The sequence below is a fragment of the Garra rufa genome, chromosome 8 (genome assembly GCF_049309525.1).
Source record: "Garra rufa chromosome 8, GarRuf1.0, whole genome shotgun sequence".
Classification (NCBI taxonomy): domain Eukaryota; kingdom Metazoa; phylum Chordata; class Actinopteri; order Cypriniformes; family Cyprinidae; genus Garra; species Garra rufa.
This window is the reverse complement of record NC_133368.1, coordinates 23,496,399-23,519,807: the sequence shown is the minus strand read 5'-3', so window position 1 is coordinate 23,519,807 and position 23,409 is coordinate 23,496,399. Positions and strand designations below refer to the sequence as shown.

At 37.5% G+C, this 23,409-nt stretch overlaps 2 protein-coding genes across 2 annotated transcripts in view; one reads left to right on the top strand and one right to left on the bottom strand.

Annotated features, from left to right (window-relative positions):
- Nucleotides 1-1,000, bottom strand: part of tmem163a (transmembrane protein 163a) — a 102,071-nt gene extending 101,071 nt beyond the window's left edge. Inside the window, exon 1 of the mRNA XM_073846318.1 lies at nt 680-1,000. Coding sequence (XP_073702419.1) covers nt 680-869 — 190 coding nt within the window. The 5' untranslated portion in view covers nt 870-1,000. The remainder of the gene's footprint in view (nt 1-679) is intronic.
- Nucleotides 1,001-9,263: 8,263 nt separating this feature from the next.
- On the top strand, nt 9,264-22,784 carry acmsd (aminocarboxymuconate semialdehyde decarboxylase). Its single transcript, XM_073846372.1, has 10 exons — nt 9,264-9,404; nt 9,950-9,994; nt 11,200-11,296; nt 17,808-17,857; nt 19,909-20,145; nt 20,291-20,384; nt 21,764-21,859; nt 22,006-22,178; nt 22,403-22,501; nt 22,632-22,784. Exons 1-10 carry the CDS (start codon nt 9,348-9,350, stop codon nt 22,692-22,694), a joined length of 1,011 nt encoding a protein of 336 aa, XP_073702473.1. The 5' UTR covers nt 9,264-9,347; the 3' UTR covers nt 22,695-22,784.
- Nucleotides 22,785-23,409: the final 625 nt, after the last annotated feature.

Sequence of the window (23,409 nt, the reverse complement as noted above, 5' to 3'; positions counted from 1 at the left end):
CACATGAAGATTTATATTTATATACTAGTTAGATACACAGGGTCGTCCAAAGTGGTAATACTGGAGAAAATCGCGCCGTGACATATACAGGCATCATGTCACTGCTAAAAACAACGCTGACTTTATATAGTAACAAAGTTTATGATAATAACAGAATGAACGTAATATATATGATACCTTAGAATATCCACAAAACAATCGCTTTTTTTTCAAACATAAAACTTGGAGCCGCTTTGTGGTGAGGTGTCAAACAGACTCAATGCGACATGCAGAGAGCGACGTGACGAAACTGAATGAAACAAATAAAGCTGGTCCACTGAAACAGGCAGAATATATTTTATTTAATAAAGAATGTCCATCTATTCACTTAAGAGCTAAACGTAGTTTGTTAAATTGTACTGCTAAGCATTTGCAACCCAAGAAAATATGTTTAGTCTCTGGTCTGTTTCTCAACTTAAACTGTGAGTGTTTTGTGCTCACCTGAATTATTAATATCTTCAAGAGCGCCTGCGTGCTCCAGTGGACTGCAACCCTCTCGCCTTTTAGTCTTATTCACATCACATCCCAAACAAATTAGGGTATTTTAAAGAATTTCAATGTGTTTAGAAAGCATTTCTGAAACAACTCCAGAAAAGTACAGCTCGATCTGTTGTATGTTAGAGAGAAAAGGTGTGTTTACCTTGGCCCTCAACGCTATCTGTGATTTTCATCTCCTGGTCCCTGTCCATATTGAAAGGATCGTCCTGGCTCCCTCTTTTGGGTAGGTTCGGATCCTGGGCAGCGGCGCATTGTCCGTTTCGCACAACCGACGGGTCCACAATAGTCGGATTGGGAACTGGGCATGGATCAGAAGTCGTACTGTCTGTCATGTTTGTTTGTTTTCTTCTTTTCTGAAATCAGATGAAGCCCTCAATATATGATCTCACGTCGAACTGCGACGCGCAGCCATCCAGTGGCAGCATTAAGGGTAGCGGAGCAGAGATGCGGAGATAAACGCAATCTGCCCAGCATCAGCAACGGACCCCCACCCTACCCTCCCACCGAGAACAACTCCAATCCGAGAACAAGAACTGCAGCCACCCAACTGTAATTTGACATGAGGATGAGTAAGATGTTGTATCGCTTTCAACATATCTTGACTTTGGCAGATCTGCTGATCTTAGAGGCGACAATACAGCTGTAGATCCTGATTTGAGAAACGATCTTGTCAAGTGTCAAAGTCATAGATACTTGTTTTCAACCTTCAGTCAAATAATGACAAATTTCATAATATCATTTTGTTGCTTCAAAATATGTTTTGTTTATTCAAGTTTTAAATATAAGCTAGCCTATATCACCAATATCACACCCGCACTTGTTTAAATAGTGTGAGTCAATCTGATATCTATAACACAGTTAGGGTTACCACTTTTAATACCCAAAAATAAGGGACACATTCGGGGGGTTGTGAGTTGTGCATATAATATGGGACGTCCTGAATAAGAACTGATCATTGTTTTTTTTCTACTTTTTAGAATGTTAAAATGTAATAATGTCCCATATCTCAAAAATGCTGCAGTAAAAAGGTTTCATATGAGTTTTGCATATAATATGGGCCGTCCTGAATAAGAACTGATCATTGTTTTGTTTTTTCTACTTATTAGACTCTAAAGTCTAATAATGTCCCATTTCTCAGAAAAGAACCGTCAAGTACACCAATAAATAAAACGGACATTAAAGTAGAAATGCAAATAAATAAGTAAGTAAAAATTCACGAGCACTTTGTAGTATTATCTCTCAGTCCTGGGCGTCTAAATGAAAAGCGCTCTGCATCGCGTTCTGTCTGTGTTGTTTCTGAAACTACCGTAATCACTGTAATATGCGCGCACACTTAAAATCAATCGCGGCTGGCTTGACCGTGTTTTTCTGAACCGCGGCTGGCTTTACCGCAGTGATTATTTGTATGAGACGCTGCTTTAAAAAAAATTATAAAAAATACGGGACAAAACCCGTCCCGTATCAAAACGGGACGCGCAATTTCATTCTCAAATACGGGACGATTCCGTATTTTAAGGGATGGGTGGCAACCCTAACAGTTGTGATAATGATTTACATTCATAACAAGTTTATATTCTTAGTAATTTATGTTTCAGACAAAATAAATAAATAAATACATGCGTTCACGTTTACCACACATCTTATACACGAATTGAACAACTGACAAAATATATATATATATATTATTTTATCCCCCAGACCGTGATTTTTAACGAACCTCTTTGAAATGCGATTGGGCTAGTTTTGAGTTGCAATTGGGCGGGTTTTCTTGAGAAAACCTGGCAACCCTGGTTTTGTTGTTCCATTATTGCTTTCTCAAGTGAGATAAACCCGCTCCAAACTACAGGCAAAAGACACACACAACGTTGCTTTCATTCCCGATAGAAAACAATAAATGCACATTCCAAACCAAGGGCGAAATTGTCAATCACACATTGGGGGGGACAGCTGTGGGACTTTTTGTGTTGGCGCATGCACACATTTTTTAAATCAAAATAAAATAAAAGTCAGAGTCCAAATGTTTGTAATTGTATAACACAACAAGGAATTTTATTACATCTGATCGTCGAACCAACGTATACTCACCCTGTAAGGATTACAGCATCAGCATACAGGCTATTAAGTCACAAAGCTGAATTTAAAGGGATAGTTCACCCAAAAATGAAAATTCTGTCATCATTTACTCACCCTCAAGTTGTTTAAAACCTGTAAGAATTTCTTTCTTCTGCTGAACACAAAAGATGATATTTTGAAAAATGTCTGTAACCAAACAGTTGATGGACCCCATTGACTTCCATAGTAGGTCAATGGAGTCCATCAACTGCTTGGTTACAGCCATTTTTCAAAATATCATCTTTTGTGTTCAGCAGAAGAAAGAAATTCTTACAGGTTTTAAACAACTTGAGGGTGAGTAAATGATGACAGAATTTTCATTTTTGGGTGAACTATCCCTTTAAATAATCATATGAAATGAACCAGTGCATACTTTGTAACATGCCACCCTTAACACTTTTATTAAAATGATCCAAACACATTCTTGCGGATGTCACTCATGGCTATTAAGCTTTTGCAGACTTGTTTTCTATCAATTCTGTCCAACCTATCTCTGTGCACATGGCACACAGCTACATGGTTCAACCTCTTTTGCGTCATATTGGTTCTCAGCCAGGTTTTTAGCCTTCTCAAAGCACTGAAGCTTCGTTCAGCCTGTGATGAAGAAGCAGGAACTACAAGCAAAAGTCTCAGGAGTGTCTCTACTTGTTTAAAAAGACTCCTGACCTCAGGCACCATGGTCTTTAGCAGGTCCACCACATCCCCACAGTTGCTGTACTGATAGGTGGACTTCAGCATCGACAACTGCACCTGCAAGACGAAATTAAAAATGAATCAATAAAAATAATTGTATGACTTTTTATACTAAACATAACTGTGGCCACATATTTACTGTCTGTACTATACAAATAATACATTCTTTGGACACTATGCATTTGCAAGCTTACCTTTAGAGCTACTTGGTCCAACTCTGGGTAGCTCTTGATGATATCATCCATCTCTCCGCTGATGAGGACCTTCTCCAAACTTCTGAGTGTATGAATACCTGGCTCATCAAAGCGCTGTGTAAGCTGCTGAGCAGCTGTGTCAAGCATGTTGAAATAGTGGCTTCTGTAGAATGACTCTGCAGAGGGGTGAATATGTGGCTCAGCTGGTCCAGATAATCGTTTTGGAGGGCAGCGGATATGGGGCATCTTGATGGGCACCAGGTCTAATGATGAGGCAATGTCTTGGGCTTGCACATACAATCCTTCGAAATGCTCTTCTGTTCTTCTGTTCTCCAAATGTCTTTTGACATGCTCCACAGCCAGCATCATACCAGAGATTGTCTGCCGTTTACTCTGAAGGGAGGTATTCAGGGTTTCTAGGGCTGACATGACATCTGCAGCCATCTTAAGCCCCAAGACTGTGTTTCCTTTGAGGAACACCTCATGAAGTCCATTAGCCCTGGATGCAGTCTCCCTCACACTACAGTTCACCATCTCTTCAAGAGATGTGAGCACACTGTCGTACTGACTGAGCACAGACTGGATGGCTGGTGTGCGTACGGTCCATCTAGTGGGACATAATGGCTTCAGGGAGGTAGACCTTACACTATTAGATTTAGCTATTTCACTGAAAATTGATTTAAATTTTCCAGACTGGTTAGAAAAGCTTCCTAATTCATTGACCGCGTCGAGCGAGTTCCTGACAACCGATGAAGCTGAAATAGTCATTTGTGCTACAAGGTTTATGCAGTGTGGACCACAGTGGATATATGGAGCCAGAGGTTGCTCCCTTCTCAAGAGAGCCTGTACTCCCTGTACCTTCCCGGACATGTTGGCTGCACCATCGTATGTCTGCCCTCTCAACTGTGAGATGGGCAAGTTCAGTCGGAGCATGACGTCAGTGGCAACTTTAGCAATGCTCTCTCCAGTTGTGGAGTTAGTTTCATACAGCCCTACAAACTCTTCTCTAGGATCTAGATCCTCACCTACATACCTTATACATATGCTCTCTTGCTCTATCCCAGCGATATCTTGAGTTCCATCAATGATCAAAGAATATTGCACTACAGGCAAATGTTGTACTTCCTGTGCTATTTCTTTGATAATAGAGTTACTTATTATCTGAAGTATTTCGTTTTGGATCATTGGACTTGTAAAATTCTGTTTCCCTGCAAGCCAGGAGGCCAGCTTGGGATCATCCTCTGCCTTGTACTGAAGTAGCTGTTTAAAGTTTCCTTCATTCTGCTCATGACCTCTGAAAGCATTGCCCTGCCTTGCCAAATACTGTATGCCACCAACTATCTTCAAAAGGTTTTCCCTGGCTTGTTCTTGTTGTTTCTTTTGTGCACAAGATAATGTTGCAGTGATCGGTTGGGCTTCATGTATGTACGTGGTCACTGCATGTTTATGGCTCTGGCTTTTCCCATGATTTTCAAATTTTTCAACAGCCTTCCTCCAATTCTTGAATCCAACATTAATAAATGCAGAGTCAGCCTTTGTAGTAATTTTTGGCTTCTTGCCTCTGAATGCCCTACAGCAATAAAAGCACAGAACTGCCTTGCGCATTGGGCAGTAATGTAGCCAGGGATTTTCACGGAACCACCTCTCCTGGAAAGACAGAGTTTTGTCAGCAAGAACTTGTGTTGGGATGGTCTTGACATTTGGCTGGTTCGGGGTATGTCCTAGCTCCTCTGCTGATGCCTGTTCATCTAGCCTGTTCTCATCTACTCTTGTCTGGACATCTGTCTCATTTGGGGTATTTCCAAGCTCTTCTGTTGCTACCTGTTCTTCCTGCCTGCTGTCACCTACACTGAAGTCACTCTGCACTACCTGTAATTCAAAATGAGTAACATCAAAACTTTCTGATGTCTTATAATAATCTGGTATTTTTACATTTTGCGCATTTTACATTCAGATTATCTGAATGATGCAAACATATACATTACCGGCCAAAAGTTTGGACACACCTTCTCATTCAATGCGTTTTCTTTATTTTCATGACTATTTACATCGTAGATTCTCACTGTGGGTATCAAAACCATGAATGAACACATATGGAATTATGTACTTAACAAAACAGTGTGAAACAACCCACAGTCACCGGACCTGAAACCAATCAAGTTGGTTTGGGGTGAGCTGGACCGCGGAGTGAAGGCAAAAGGGCCAACAAGTGCTAAGCATCTCTAGGAACTCCTTCAAGACTGTTGGAAAACCATTTCAGGTGACAACCTCTTGAAGCTCATCAAGAGAATGCCAAGAGTGTGCAAAGCAGTAATCAGAGCAAAGGGTGGCTACTTTGAAGAAACTAGGATATAAGACATGTTTTCAGTTATTTCACACTTTTTTGTTAAGTAGTACATAATTCCACGTGTTCATTCCTAGTATTGATGCCTTCAGTGAGAATCTACAATGTAAATAGTCATGACAATACAGGAAACGCATTGAATGAGAAGGTGTCCAAACTTTTGGACTGTATTGTACTATTAGACAGTAGGCTACACAATAGATCACCTAACATTGACAACCATAAAAAGTTGCACTAAACAGGTCCAAAGTGCTATTTTGTAACATAAACCGGGTGGTTTGAATCCTGAGTGCTATTAGGCTGATTTATACCCGTGGTATAAGAGACTGTATACCACAGGTATGATATGTTATCTATTTTTAATGCACTATTTGTTATGGAAACTATTGTTTTGGTTTATTACAGCAATGAGGTGTCTCAAGGTTTCATGATCCTCATAAACCATATACTATACAAGAACACACACACACACACACACACACACACACACACACACACACACACATAACAGCAAGGCCTGACAGGAGGAGGACAGAGTAAAGGTCCTACGGACCCGAACATCGTACAAGGGTTAAGAGCTATTAATGTCATGCTGTCCGGTACCTTAGAACATTAAATTAATTACTTCTCACTTCTCTGTTAAAAATGCCTAAAATCTCCAGAAACTTACTTTCTTTTTCTTTCCAAAGAAATTACGGATGTCAGCTGCTGCAGTCTTTCTCTTGTTCATTTTTGGCCACTACTGTGAAATATAACAGCAACGCAATTTCAAGGGATGAAAATGGTGACGTAAGAAAGAACAAATGGCAGGACTGTAAAATAACTTGCTAGATAATAACCCAATTCGGAGAACAGGACCGTGGCTCAAAACGCTAACGTTAGCTGTAAAAACTGGGTTTGGTACAGTACATTTGACAAGCTTGTCACTGACCGCTATCCCAGTTTGTTTTAAATCCAGGCTACATGCTAGCGTATATATACAGTACCGTAGTCTTGTCAATAGCCCCATTCATACAAGCTGTATAATATTACAGTCGAAATTTACCAATTCTACAATTCGAAATTCTAGTGAAATTCACCTGGTCGTTCTCTAAGGGATTATGTCAGCCAAAAACAGGATATTTACCATTCATAGATATGTGCCAAATGTCTGTCAGATTTCGCGCTCTTCTGTTTGTTTCATAGCCTAGAAATCTAGACGCACCCTAGCGGCAGCAAAAATTATTTTGCAGCCAGGTGGGTCTAGACACTCTCAATAGACCTTCTAGCTGCAAAAACCCAAATTGGGTCAGGCCAATCACAACGCGTATAGAGTAGGCGGGGCGGGCTTAACATATGACGACAGAGTTGCGACGGCTGCCACTTGAAAAACAAAGAATGGCGGCTGCAGCTGTCGAACAGCGGTCTTTCGAATCGGCTTTGGCCGCGACTCTGGAGGACTTGGAGTTAAGTTTTTTTTTAAGAAACGAGCAAAGAACGGCACTTAAGTCATTTTTAAAAAGGAAGATGTGTTTGGAGTTTTGCCGACTGGATACGGAAAAAGTGACTACGTCACCTTCTTCGTTGCTCTGATTGGTTGAAGCGCTATCCTATTGCGTGCATAGGGATTTTGAGAGACAACCGTTTATCCCGCCCCTCGGAGTAAGCCGCGTCTATGGAGAGTTTCCAGACTAAACATCTTGATGTAAGTCTGGCTCGCCAGGCTATTTGTTTCACTCACTGACGGTGCACGAGCTACTAAAGGTATAGGGGAAAACATGACATGGATTAGGTTTTGTTAATGTATAGTGTAAGGCCAGTCGAATGGATTTGGGAAATGGACCGGCCGGGATTTTATATTTTCGGAGCTGGAAAGAAAGACGTATTTGCAATCACATCGCTATTGCCCGCATAATCATACAGTATGATCAAATATTGGGGGGGACAAATTGTCCTTCTTTGAATATTGGGGGGGACGTGTCCCCCTGTCCCCCCATAGAATTACGCCTAGTGTTTTTGCAAGTTTAAGGACACCGCGAAAAAGGCATGATAGACCTTATAGCTCCTCCCCTTTTAGTGCTGCTTGTTGTCTTTCTTCCGTATGTATTTCCATAACCTGATGGTAAAATCGTACGAATTTATGAACTGCTCGTTTTTTAAATTTTCCCAATCTTCTGACATTTGTCATGACATTAGCTTCGAGCACTACATCCCACCTAAAAAAAAATGGTTCCCAGAACATTCCCAGAATGTTTGTTTTTGGTTCTCAGAACATTCGTTTTTGGTTCCCAGAACTTGATTTTTATGGTTTGTTTTTGGTTAGCCAGAAACGCTTTCTTAACGTTTCCAGAACGTTAGTTTTTGGTTTGTAGAACATCATTCTAACGTTATCAGAATGTTAGTTTTTGTTTTTTAGAACGTTATAACGTTCCCAGAACTCTGGTTTTTGGTTCCCAAAAAAATAACGAAATGGGAGCCAAAAACGTTAGGGGAACGTTCTGTGTTTGCTGGGGATGCATGTGAATGATAGAAATAATTCCACTTAACCAGCTTATTCTTAAACATTGATGCTATAGCTAGAGTTCCTACAAAAAAGTAAGTTAAGACTGAATACTAAAAATGACTTTCTAACAAAAGTTAAAAAAGGTATTTTTGGCGTATTTTTTACCACGTGATCCTGGGTGAGGTAATTTTTTGCCAGATTCAAACCAGTTTAAACCCAATTAATGATGTCCCTTGTGTGTGTGTGTGTGTGTGTGTGTGTGTGTGTGTGTGTGTGTGTGTGTGTGTGTGTGTGTGTGTGTGTGTGTGTGTGTGTGTGTGTGTGTGTTTTACTAAAATAAAGTACATAAAATAAACATTTTGAGTTAGTTAAGTAGAATTTTGCAGTTACGTTAAGCTAATTTAAATAGTCACATATCATCTATTGTTAGTTTAGCCTATGTATTTTGAACTCAACAAAAGATTTTTCAATATTATTCGCATATGTGACAATCATCAAAGAACAAACTGTCAACGGTGTGTGAACGTTTCCTGCCTGTAGAGTCTGGCGCCCTAATTCCAGTAACCGGTAGAGGGCACTGTTGTGCGGGATGCAGAGAGCCCTACTTGAATAGATAAAGCAGGGCAGATATTTTCTGAATTCATTCAAACACCCGTGAAAATACAGCCGCTTTTCCTTGTACATTTTTAAATCATATTTTTGTGTTTATTCATTTAACCATTGGTATTGTATGTAAAAGTCATATATATTGCATACGTTACAAAGGCATTAATTTGTTCAGACAATTCATAAATGAACTAAACTGCTTGGTGTGTACCTTCTCAGTGGTTTTCATTGGGCCATTTCAAAAGACCAGACAGGGGGTGGGAATGTTTGTTTTCTGTTTCACACACTGCTGAACATTCACAACTGCACCAGGGGTGAAGGTTCAGTTTACAGAGCTGTCAAATCCAGGCCTACGATTTAAACTTTCAGTGTCAGCAGAATGAAGATTGATATTCATAACCATATTTTACCAAAGGAATGGCCCGACCTGAAACAGGTAGGTGGGAAATTGTATCTTTAAATAATGTGTCATCACAGGATTAACCAAGATTACATGGCTCATAACATATTAGCATTTCAACATTAATTAACTTGTACATTGCCTTGCTTTTTTGACCTTTAAATTGCTCCTGCTGGATTTTGAAAGATTGTGCTTTACAGTTTTTCCCTGGCATTTAATATACAGAAAATGTCTATGTATAAAGAAAAATCATGTCCAGTTTTAGATTATCAAATGTTGATGTTATTCCAAAAAGTCCTGAAGGTGTTCAACAAGACACTACTTCGGCTTTACTCTAAAAATGCATGAATCTGTTAAACATTAATGTAAGGGTTTGATCACTAACCCTGACCTTTATTGCTTGTTTATCTGAGCGAGCTTAGGAAAACTCTATTGATCATTTCTCACGTTTTAACATGCAAACCAAAATTTATTTTACATTTATTAAAGTATTTATAATGTATTTCTTCATATTAAATTATAATATTATAGTGTAAATTACATCTTAAAATTGATCTCAATATTCTCTTCATGTTTCACAGAGATATGGATATGGTGGATTCATTCAACTCCACCATCACTGTAAAGTAAGTTTAACATTGCAAATATCTGCACTTGAACATGATAAATGCTTTTTCTAATGCACCTTTACACACCTGATCATTGCTCATGGAGCAAATCAGCTCCGTCTGCAGTTTAGTGTGATGATGGTGAAAGAACACCAGCTGGACGGAAAGGGTTCTGCATGCTTGGCCATAGATCCAGCTGGCATGATCTCCTGCAAGCTCCTCCGGAGAGAAAGTGTGAGTGTGTGAGAGTATGTTTCGACCCCCATAAGGAAGGAGTGGGCAGCAGAGACAGATCTGAATCTCTACTCAGAGCAGGAGGATGTTAAAGCATCTGCCAGTTTCTTTATACCTGCAGGCCTTTAGAGTAATTGGATTGTTCTGTACTGTGCTTTAGCTGGTGTCTCAGGTGGTTTCTGGTCTACCCGGATGCTCAGCTTACTCTGTTCTTCAGTGCAGTAGGAAGAACTTGGAAAACGGAGACACTGAATAAACATAAGAATAATGTACAGAACTGCTCATTAAAACATTTGACGTGAGCCACTGTAGGAGCCAAGTTTTTTGCATTAATTCCTCTTCAGGCTCCACTGCTTTTCTTTTCAAACCAAATGAGCAAGGCTTCTTAGAAATCACTTATTTTTGAGAATATCGGCAGGATAGTCAGGAGTGCTTGTGTGTGTGGAAAAAAAGGACAGCAGGCCTTCCCTGCACTCACTGTCTGAGCAGCTGTGGAGCTCCACATGGGGTTTAGCTTCAGTAAAATATCAGACTGAGAGCAGTTCACCTTGAGCACAACAACACGGCCGCTGCATATATAATCACGCCCCCCACACATAGACTTTCATAACTCTTAGCATTTCAGATGTGCCTAATACATAATGTACCTTATAAACAACAAAATACACTAAATGACTGCAGTAATGATAATTGTAGCAAACATTTTCATCATAATTTACCACTTTGAAATGAAATTCATATTCTCTGCATTGCAGATGAACATTGACTGCTAATTTAAAATGTGCTTGTCATGCTAAAACTTTGCACCTCCTACCAATCTAAAGTCCACTGCATTGAATTACCGTATGTTTGACCTTTCTCTATACCGCCACCAAGTGGCTGAAAATACGTGTCATGTGGCATAGTGGATGCCAGTGTATGGTTACAGAAATGTCAGATTTGGCTCATTTTTTCCTATTGGAAAAACACCATGTGTTTTTGCATACCAGGGAGAAGCTAAAATGATGAAGGATGGAAAATTGTTCAGAGTGATCCAGGACAACTGCTGGGATGCAGAGGCTCGGATTCGAGATATGGACAAGCATGGTAAAGACAATAAAACAGCGATTAAATCTCCATGAAAATGTTTTGTGGTTTAGTTTTCAAGTGTTTTTTAATCTAAAATAAATAACTAAGTTTTATATTTAAAATGTACATTTATTTCTACATTATCACCAGACCAGTTTAACTTTAGATCATTGTTATATGTGACCCTGGACCACAAAACAGTCATAAGGGTCAATTTTTTTAAAATTGAGAGTTATACATCATCTGAAAGCTGAATAAATAAGCTTTCCATTTTTATTATGGTTAGTTATGATAGGACAATATTTAGCCGAGATACAACTATTTGAAAATCTGTAATCTGATGGTGTACAAAAATCTAAATATTGAGAAAATCATCTTTAAAGTTGTCCAAATTAAGTTCTTAGAAATGCATATTACTAATTGAAAAATTAAGTTTTGATATATGTACGGTAGGAAATTTACAAAATATCTTCATGGAACATGATCTTTACTTAAAGGAGCCGTATGTAGGATTGTGGCCAAAACTGGTACTGCAATAACTTTCAAAATGCTGTAGAACGGTGTATCCCTAGTCTCGCGTAGCCAGACCTTCAGAATGACGGTTGAAGGTCTGGAATTCATGGCAGCTTTAATTGGCCAAGGCCTGCCCATAAGACCGTTTGATCGACATGTCAAACAACCAATCACAGTTCGTTTCGTTCAGCGTCACGTTTCTGTGCGTGGAAATCCCCCCACAACAACAGACTGGCGTGCAACAAGTCAGTCATTGAAATAACCAGCATTGAAAGATAACGAAGAAGAGGGAGAACAAGCAGTAAGTCCGTAATTTGTTTGCGAACATTGCATATGTGTGTAACAACTATGTCGTCTGCATGAGCACATTTTAGCAAAACGCCGAGTAAATCAGTTTGCGCTTTGTTTCCCGGAGGACCGAAATTAAACGCGACACTCGCGTCTACCGGAAATCCGGTCAAATTCAACTAATCAGATGACGACTTCGACATTCCTGAAGTGTTTCCAGTTAAGCGGGCGGCAAGATGGCGAACTGAGCATACGCACTTGCTGTGTCTCTGATTATCTGTCCCAATTTTCTTGTAGATTGTCCTTCTTGGTTAGTTTAATTAGTTTAATCGACCGTGTGAATGTGTAAGAAAGGTGCAAAACTGCATACTGTTTGGTAGTTCTTTGTGACTTATTAAAAACATGCCGAAACCGAAAACAGCGGCAGCAGGTGATGCTTCTTTGGGTGCACACCCATTATTGTCTCACGATTACGCTGCCCCTGCTAGTGAAGAGATGATGGAAACTCAATCAGTGAGTGTAAGGAGACCATTGGAATCTACACCTACTAAAATCCCTCTGCCTGTAAAGAAAATAAAAGGTGATGGTCAGCCTGAGGTATCCAACGCCGCCATTCTCGACGCGGTAAACAATCTGAAAGGTATGATGGAGTTATTTGGGACACAGCTAAAGCAGAATGCGATCATGATTGCTGAGCTATCAAAGAGTGTGGAATTTAACACAAAGGAAATCAAGGACTGTAAATCTGCGTCCAGCAACTTTGGAAAAGAAGTGCACAAGATGGCGAAGGAAAATGCGGAGCTGAAGGAGTGGGTTCAGGAGCTGGAGCGTTATAAACGATGTTGGAAAAGAGAAAACAGACGAACGAACACGGGACGAGGTACTTGGAATCATGGCGAAGATTCATCCACAATGGTCCACGAAATTGGAGAGTGTGGTGGATTCGGTACATCGCGTGGGAAAATTGGAAAATGGGCGAACCGACAGGTGGTTATCCAACATCAACGGGAAAAAAATCTCTGCGACATAAATATGCGGTCGCTTTGTCTTTACAAAGACATTTAAGAAGGACATTGTAATCTTTATTTAAGGGACGTCAATCACTTTTTTACAACAGCAAGGTTTATTCGTTTTCATTCCTGTTCTTGTTCAAATGTTCTCTTTAAAAACGGATTTTTGTTTTTCTTCCTTTAATGTTAGGGGTCTTCGAGATAACGTGAAACGCAAAGCTTTATTCTTATTCTGTAAAGGTAAAAAGGCACAATGTTATATGTTACAAGAAACTCATTCGAGTGCTTTAGATGAGAAATTTTGGACTAATCAATGGGGGGACAAAATTTTATTTTCTCATGGAACGAATCGTTCAGCGGGAGTTGCCATTCTGTTTCATAATTGTTCTGGAAAAATAATTTTACATAAATCCAGCGGTAATGGCCATTGGCTCTTTTGTGTGCTTAACATTGATGACTTGTTTATTATAATTGGAAATATATATGGTTATAATAATGTTGCTCAAAACAGAGATTTTTTATCTGAAATTTCTGAAGTTATAAAGGGCCTGAAACTTGCGTATTCTACAGACAATATTATATTAGGAGGGGATTTTAACATGGTGCAGGATGACTGGCTGGACCGTTTTCCATCTAAATTTAATAATCATCACTACAGCTCTATATTGTGTAATTTTTGTAGCTCATTTGGCCTGTTTGACCCCTGGAGAGATTTAAATCCCAATTTATGTCAGTATTCTTGGTTAAAACCAGATGGGACAAGCAAATCAAGACTGGACTTTTGGCTTATCTCAATACACATTAAGGAAAATATTTGCGATTGCTTTATATCTCCCGCTCCAATTTCCGATCATTGTATGATTGGTTTAAAGTTAAAATCTTTAATTGCACCGCATCGTAATAAAGGGTATTGGAAATTTAACGCAAATCTTCTTAATTCTGAGGCCTTTTGTCAAGGAATTAAGAATATTATTGCAGAAGTGAGTGAAGATTGTTCACTTTCCTCGAATATCAGTAAATGGGAATATCTGAAATTTAGAGTTCGTAATTATTCTATTTCCTTTGGTAAGCGGCAAAAAAAATTGACCCATTTAGAAGAAGTTAATCTTATTAGAGAGATAAGTGAACTGTGTAGTAATAGTTATTCTGATAATCCAGATAGAACAACGCTTTTATTCTTACAATCTAAACTTGATAGTATTTATGTCGAAAAGGCGAAGGGTGCTTACATCCGATCAAGGGCAAAATGGATAGAGGAAGGGGAGAGAAATTCAGCGTACTTCTGTAGATTGGAAAAGAGCAGGCAGAAGAAAAACGATATACGTTCTTTAATTATTGACGGCAGCGAGTCGTCTAACGCTAATGATATTGCGCAAACGTTTTTTTCTTTTATAGCAATTTATATAAATCGACATTTTCAAAAAGTAATGCAGATGCTTTTTTTGATAGCATTAAGCCATTTATTCCACAAATTAGTTTGGAGTTTAAAGAGAACTGTGATGCAAAAATCTCATTGCAGGAGTTAGAAAATGCTTTGCAATCTTTATCTTCTGACAAATCCCCCGGGTCTGATGGTATAACGGCCAACTTCTATAAGTTCAGGATACAAATTGTTCTGTTTCGTTGACCGAAGGGACCACTTCACGCTTTAATATAAGCCGTGGTATTAAACAAGGCTGTCCAATTTCGCCTTTACTTTTTATTTTGGCCGCTGAAATGCTTGCTCTTGCAATTAAAAATTCTAACATTGAGCGTTTGAAGATTTTTGATGATTCCATAGTGATCAGTCAGTTGGCGGACGATACAGTCTTATTTCTAAAGAATTCTGATCAGGTTCCAAAAACTCTTCAAATTATTAATAACTTCTCTAAAGCTTCGGCTTATGTCTTAATCTAAGTAAATGTGAAATAATGATATTAAAAGAATCTCAGCTCACACAAATTTGCAATGTACCAGTTAAATCAAATATCTTGGCATTTCCCTCACCAAAGATAAAGTATTAAGTGAAACACTTAATATATCTAATAAAATTGATGAATGTAAGACAAGATTGGATAGATGGAGAGACATTTCCATATTTGGAAGAATTTTGTTGACAAAAGTGGAATCTCTGTCTAGATGCATTTACCCTGCAGGATCCCTTCCCATTTCTGATAATAAGAATATTAAGTTAATTAACCAAATTAATTTTAATTACATTTGGAAGAGAAAAGCTCATTATGTTAAAAAAGGGACACTAGTGAAAGATTATAAAGAAGGGGGTCTACAGGCCATAGACTTTGACTGTATGAATGGCACTTTTAAGATAAATTGGCTTAACTTTTTTTTAATAAATACTAATAGCTTGTGGTTTTGCGCCCCTAGAAATATTTTTAAAAGTATTGGAGGTATAGAATTTCTATTACGCTGTGATTTTTCAATACAAAAACTTCCCCTCAAATTGTCCGAATTTCATAAACAGGTTCTTTTATACTGGAAGTTGATTTATAAACATAATTTTTCCCCTCATAATTCACCAATTTGGAATAATAGGTACATTTTATTTAGAAATAAGTCACTCTTTATTAGAGATTGGTGGGAAAGAGGTGTCTGGTCTGTGGTTCACCTGCTAGGGAATGATGGTTATTTCATGAATCACAGAACTTTTTGTGAGAAGTATAATATTCATTGTGATTACAAGCAATATGATAGGGTATTGAACTGTATTCCAAAGGCCTTTGTAATGTTGGTTAGTAATTCAGTGCCCAATGTAAATGAAGCTCTTCAATTACCTTCTTTAATAATAAATGGACAAGAGTTTAGTAGGAGGAGCCTGCCAAATAAATTAATAAGAACTTTATTGATCCAAGATAAATTTCCAGTTCAAGCTAGTCGAAATAACTTGACTTACCTTTTTTCCAAGACTTCTGTTTTCAAATTAAGAACCATGTATCTTACCTTTCCTATTCCTCCCAAAGCCAAGGAAGTACATTTTAAAATTTTTAATGATATCTACCCATCTTCAGAGTTTCTTAGATATAGATTTAATATTGATCACAATAATTGTACCTTTTGCGATGCTGAAATTGAAACGACTGCACACTTATTCTTTGACTGTTTAGTTAGTAGAGCCTTTTGGTCTGATACATTTGAGTGGCTTAAAGTTTCAATTAACTTGTCTGCTCAATTTTTTTAAAAATGATGTCATTTTTGGTTTGATAATGGAGGATGTACAAACTCAATATTTACTGAATAATATTTTTATTTTGGGAAAATTTTATATTCATAAATGTAAGTGCCTTAAAATAAAACCATTGTTTTCTGTTTTTCAAAAGGAATTTTGGTTGTTTTGTAAATCTGTTAAACTCTTAAAATGTAAGAATGGAAGAAGACTGTATAGTTTATTGAAAGAATTTAAACTATTAGGAGACCCTATTTAATTTTTGATATCATCTATTTTCTTTCTTTTTTTCTTTCTTTGATTGTATTAGTTTATTGTTCATTTATTATGTGCTCTGTTCTTGAGGATCTTATTATGATCTTGAATTGCCTTATTGTTTTTGTATTTTCTTGCAATAAAAAAAAACTTAACTATGGAAGGCATTTTCTGCCAATTTTAAATAAATCAATTTAATTCTAAAAATGAAAATGAAAAAAAAAAGTGTTTCCAGTTAAGCATACCATATGCATCAGACCTTTAGCCAACGTTCTGTGGGCGTGACGTCTGAGGCTGAGACTAGTGTATCCCCTCTCTCTCCCCCCTGACTGAAGTTGCCACCTAAGCTGCAGGATCCAGCAGGAACCTAGGCTGCTACAAGGAGCTTCCAATGGCAAGTGGCGAGTCCTACACAGTAATTTTTTTCTTCTGTTAATTATGTTTATGCTTCACGAGAGATGTTTTGCGAAGTAATTATGTATCGCAAAAATGTACTAATGGCGATTAGCGAAATACTTTGTAAAGATGTACTGTAAGTGTAATATCACATTTCAGTCGGAACATACATTGTTTTCATACCCTGCTAGTGGTGCGATATAAAGCTTTTTATGAACGCATTTAGCACGGCCGACTGTGGAAAATCCACTGTGTACGGAAGCAAAGTTAACCAAACATAGATGAATCTTACATGTCCAGGAGAAAATCAGCAACGTTGGCATCTGTCTTCAAATTCTTCTCCGTTTTCAGCCGTCTCCATCTTTCAAAGGCATCTCCTATACAAATCCTTGTGTTATTTCGGACTTTGTCACGACGTATTTCGGATTCATAACGAGGCTTTTATGTTTCGTAACTTTATACATGTTTTATCCAACACGTTCGTAACTGCAGCTGAGCTGGCAACCCGGATGACAAAACTCTACTGACTTCGTGATTGGTAGATAGCTGGAGGGTGGAGCCTCAGACCAAAACACAAAACAACAATAACATCAGTTGAGGGCTGCAACTGTCACTTTTAAATGACAATATCCTGGCCGGACCACTGTTGTCAGTGATATAAGTATTTGAAATGAACATGATTTCTTGATGTCTAGTGACATGTCAGGGCCATTTTATGATTAACTGAAATAAATTTCTTACATACAGTTCCTTTAATTTCCTTATGATTTCTGGCATAAAAAAGAAAAATCTATATTTTTGACCCATGCAATGTATTTTTGGCTATTGCTACAAATATACCTGTGCTACTTAAAACTGTTTTTGTGGTCTAGGGTCACATATTTATTACAGACATTTTTTTTTTCAGGAGTGACAGTACAGGCCCTTTCCACTGTGCCTGTGATGTTCAGCTATTGGGTAAGACAAAACATGAAAATTAACATGAGAATTTTAGTGATGCACTCTCTAATAATATACACTTTTGGTACTAATATGTCCTTTTTTAAAGTACTAATGTGCCATTTAGGGGTAATTAAGATACAAAGAAGATTTTGCTTTTGTACCTTACGGTGTCGCCGCAGTGACAGCATTCTTCCTTTTTTTTATACTTTCTCTGTTGTTAGATCTTATAGTGCAGGGGTTTTCAAACCTGTCCTGGAGCCTCCCCTGCCCTGCACATTTTGCTTGTCTCTCTCATCTAATACACCTGATTCAAATCATCAGCTCATTAGTAGAGACTGCAAGACCTGAATTGGGTGTGCCTAATAGACCTTTTTCACAGAAACCGGAAATACGCAATCGCAGGGTATGCAGACTTCCTGTGTAATGTCAACACAGCAGAAAGCCGGGTAATTTAAAATTAAAATGGGGAGAGTCTACACAACTTCCCTCGCTGGTTTGTCAAAGATAACTTTTGCCGACCTCATAAGAGTCGTGTAGGAAAACTCCGTCACAAAGAGGAACAAATTGGATAAAGGATATACATTTTTCCACTAAGAGTTTATCCGCGTTTATACACGCTTAACGTACGTAAAAAATGACCAGAAAACCCCAAATTTCTGTCAAACCTTACTTGGAACAAACACTAACTACTATCAAAAGAACGAGCCCTTATTCCACAGATAAAGTGCATAATATCACGTTAAGCGTTTTCTCCCCCATAGAAGCCCATTGTAAGGAAACAGCTTGGTTTAACTTACCTTAACAGCGACCAGGGAAGACCAAACTTCTGTTAAATTTCACTTATAATAAACACTTGCTGCTCTCAAAAGAACGAGCTCTCATTCAGCATATAAAGTGATCGCGCCCCATAGAAGTCTATTATACAAAAAAAAAAAAAAAGCTTAACGTGGCTTAAAATTTTACTTATAATAAATACTTTCTGCTGTCAAAATAATGAGCTCTTATTGAGCATATAAATTGAATAATATCACGCTTTTCTCCCTATAGAACTCTATTAAGGAAAAAGCTTAACATGGTTTGTTATAATGGACTTCTATGGGGGCGATCACTTTATATGCTGAATAAGAGCTCTTTCTTTTGACAGCAGCAAGTATTTATTATAAGTGAAATTTAACATAAGTTTGGTTTTCCCTGGTCGCTGTTGAGGTACGTAAACCACGTTAAGCTGTTTCTTTATAATGGGCTTCTATGGGGGAGAAAACGCTTAACGTGATATTATTCACTTTATCTGTGGAATAAGGGCTCATTCTTTTGATAGTAGTTAATGTTTGTTCCACATAAGGTTTGACAGAAACTTGGGGTTTCCTGGTCGTTTTTTACATACATTAAGCCACGTTAAGCGTTTTTCACGTTGTTTAACTGGTTACCGGCATACCGGGGCGGAAATGGGTTTACACAGCAATTACGTATTTCCGGCGCAAAATACGGAAGTTGTGAGAAAGGTCTATAAGGGAGACATACAAAATGTGCAGGGCAGGGGAGGCTCCAGGACAGGTTTGAAAACCCCTGTTATAGTGGATCGCAAAGAGATTAAAGGCATAGTTCACCCAAAATTGAAAATTCTTTCATTTATTACTAACCCTCATTGTTCCAAACCCGTAAGACCTGTTCATCTTCAGACAGAAGTGAAGAAAATTTAGAATAAAGTCATTATTTTTGTTTCATTTACACACAAATAGTATTCTCGAAGCTTCATAACATTACGGTTGAATCACTGATGTCACATGGACTATTTTATTAATGTCCTTACTACCTTTCTAGGCCTTGAACGTGTCAATTTCGTTGCTGTCTATGCAGAGTCAGAAAGCTCTGATTTTATCAAAAATATCTAAACCTGTGTTCTGAAGATGAACAAAGGTCTTACAGGTTTGTAACAACATGAGGGTGAGTAGTTAATGACAGAATTTTCATTCTTGGGTCAACTCTCCCTTTAAATTTCTCTGTATATAGACATTCACCACTTTTACTACTAAATTCTTTTTGATGTTCCTTTGCATTATCTATAGGCTAAACCCCAGGACACACTAGACTTGTGTGGGATACTGAATGATGATTTGGCTGCTACAGTGAAGCAATATCCAAAGCGTTTCGTTGGGCTGGGTACTCTGCCCATGCAGGCCCCTGATCTGGCAGTACAGGAGATGAGACGGTGTGTGCAGCAGCTAGGATTCCCTGGAGTGCAAATTGGCTCTCATATAAACACATGGGACCTCAATGCCCCAGAGCTATATCCTGTCTATGCTGTAAGTCCAGTTGCTTTTAGTAGTCACACTAAAGTGTTTGGTTTCTTTGTGATTATTTTGTCAAGTGGTCATTCAGTTTTGTCTCAGTGTGTAGGGCATTTTAAAACCAAAAATTTTGTTATCAAGATTTTGCCTCTTACTACAGGCTGCTGAGGAACTCGACTGCTCGATATTTGTGCATCCGTGGGACATGCAAACAGATGGTAGAATGGCAAAATACTGGCTGCCTTGGTTAGTTGGTGGGTTTGATTGAGTGTCTTAATGTGACATCCTACAGGTTATACACATATATGTATACAGTAGAGGTCAAAAGCTTATATACTTTGCAGAATCTCGAAAATGTTAATTATTTCACCAAAATAAGAGGGATTATACAAAATGCATGTTATTTTTTATTTAGTACTGACCTGAATAAGATATTTCACATAAAAGATGTTTACATATAGTTGCTACCTGAATGATCCACAGCTGTGTGTTTTTTTTAGTGATTTTTTAGTTGTTCATGCTTTCCTTGTTTGTCCTGAACAATTAAACTGCCCACTGTTCTTCAAAAAAGTCCTTCAGGTCCAACAAATTCTGTGGTTTTTCAGCATTTTTGTGTTTTTGAACCCTTTCCAACGATGACTGTATGATTTTGAGATCCATCTTTTCACACTGAGGACAACTGAGGGACTCATATGCAACTATTACAGAAGATTCAAACACTCACTGATGCTTTAGAAGGAAACACAATGTGTTAAGAGCCAGGGGGTGAAAACATTTTGAATTTAAAGATCAGGGTAAATTTAACTAACTTTGTCCTCTGGGATACATGTAAGTAGCTTCTGAAGGGCAGTACTTAATGAAAAAAAGCTATCTTGGCAAAATAGGAAAAATGTACACCTCTTCATTCTGTTCAAAAGTTTACAACCCCCAGCTCTTAATTCATCGTTTTTCCTTTTGAAGCATCAGAGAGCGTTTGAACCTTCTGTAATAGTTGCATATGATTCCCCAGTTGTCCTCAGTGTGAAAAGATGGATCTCAAAATCATTTAGTCATTGTTGGGAAGAGTTCAAATACACAAAAATGCTGAAAAAACAAAGAATTTGTGGGACCTGAAGGATTTTTCTGAAGAACATCAGGCAGTTTAACTGTTCAAGGCAAACAAGGGACTCATGAACAACTATCACTAAACAAACAACAACAAAAAACACAGCTGTGGATCACTCAGGTAACAGTATTAAGAATCAAGTGTATGTAAACATTTGAACAGGGTCATTTTTATGAATTCAACTATTATTTTTTCTTGTGGACTATATGTAAATGTATTTTATGTGAAATATCTTATTCAGGTCAGTACTACATAAAAAAATAACATGCATTTTGTATGATCCCTTATATTTTGGTTAAACAATTAACATTTTGCAGATTCTGCAAGGTGTATGTAAACTTTTGACCTCAACTGTATGCAGATTTATTTATATTATTGGATTCTGATTAGTAAATTACAAACAAAATAGGATTGCACACTTTTTTATTACTTAATTTTTTCATGTTTTTAAATAAATTTGTTGTTTTGTGGAAGTCTGTACAGTATGTCATAATCATTGTTTAGCCCCACTTTTTTTCTTTCTGACAGGTATGCCAGCAGAAACTACAATGGCAATGTGTTCCATGATTTTTGGAGGTATTTTTGAAAGATTTCCCAAACTTAAGGTCTGCTTTGCTCATGGAGGTAAAAATATTTATATTCATTTTTTAGATAATCAATGTATCATTTATTGGAGAGCAAAACTACTGTAGTGATAACCTTAAAATATAAAGACAGTTTTTTTGCCATTACTTGTCTTGAGCGATGTGGCATCGCACTTTGGGTTCCAGGTGGTGCTTTCCCATTCACCATTGGCCGAATTGAGCATGGCTTTAAAGTGCGACCAGATCTTTGTGCAACCGACAACAAGATCAACCCACGCAAATACTTAGGATCTTTCTACACCGACTCTCTAGTGCATGACCCACTTTCACTGAAGTTACTCATGGAAGTCATAGGAAAGGTAGTTCATTTAAATCTTATATCAACAGCAATGCTAAATCTCCCTGTAACAGAAGAGGCACAATAATATAAGGAGCTACCTAAGTGAACTTTAATTGATGAAATGGCAAAGCTAGATTTTTAGATCTTCAGGACTTCAGGAATAAAAACTGCAGCAATATACTATGTCTAATTTTAGTTTTAGTTTGCTGTTTTAGTTTTAATAAAGAATTCTGCTTCTTGCAGGATAAAGTGATGTTAGGCACAGATTACCCATTTCCACTGGGGGAATTGGAGCCAGGCACATTGATTGAATCTATGGAAGAGTTTGATAGCTCACTAAAGGTGGGATAAACAGCTGGCTATTTATCTGTCTGTCTATCTATCTATCTGAACAGTTTCATTTCAAACATCAAATTGCAAAAATTTGTACTTGTCATTTTACAGCTCATCTTCATTGTACTCTTTTGTTTAGGATAAACTGCTTGCTGGGAATGCTCTGGAGTTTTTAGGACTGTCAAGAAAACAGTTTGAGTGACTGATGATCGGTTGTACCAATGTGTGTCAGAAGATTGATTATGTTACCAAAAAGCTGGATCATACAAAATTAAAACCTTATTTGTTTTAATTTGTATTAATTTAATTATGAAACCCTTCTATTTTTAAATAAAAAAGGTTGTTAATGGTTGGTTTAATGAAAGGTGTATTAAATAAATGATGTTAAACCACAAAGAATAAGTAATATTTATATATACACCTACATATAAATGTAAAAGGATGATCCACCTTTACAAAGAGGAGTCTGATGTTTGCTTTAAATAATTAACTCAAAAGGATTTCAATAAATCATTTTTGACTTTTAAAGTATTATTTTAACCACCCAGTATTTGTACACATAAACTACCAGTCAAAAGTTTTTGGACAGTAACATTTGTAACGTTTTTAAAGAAGTCTCTTCTGCTCACCAAGCCTGTATTTATTTGATCCAAAGTACAGAAAAAACTGTAAAAATGTAAAATATTTTTACTATTTAAAATAACTGTTTTCTATTTGAATATATTTTAAAATGTAATTTATTCCTGTGAATGCAACGCTAAATATATCATCAAAAGCATCATTACTCCAGTCACATTATCCTTCAGAAATCATTCTTATATTCTGATTTGCTGCTCAAGAAACATTTGTTATTATTATCATGTTGAAAACAGCTGAGTAGAATTTTTTCAGGTTTCTTTGGTGAATAGAAAGTTCAG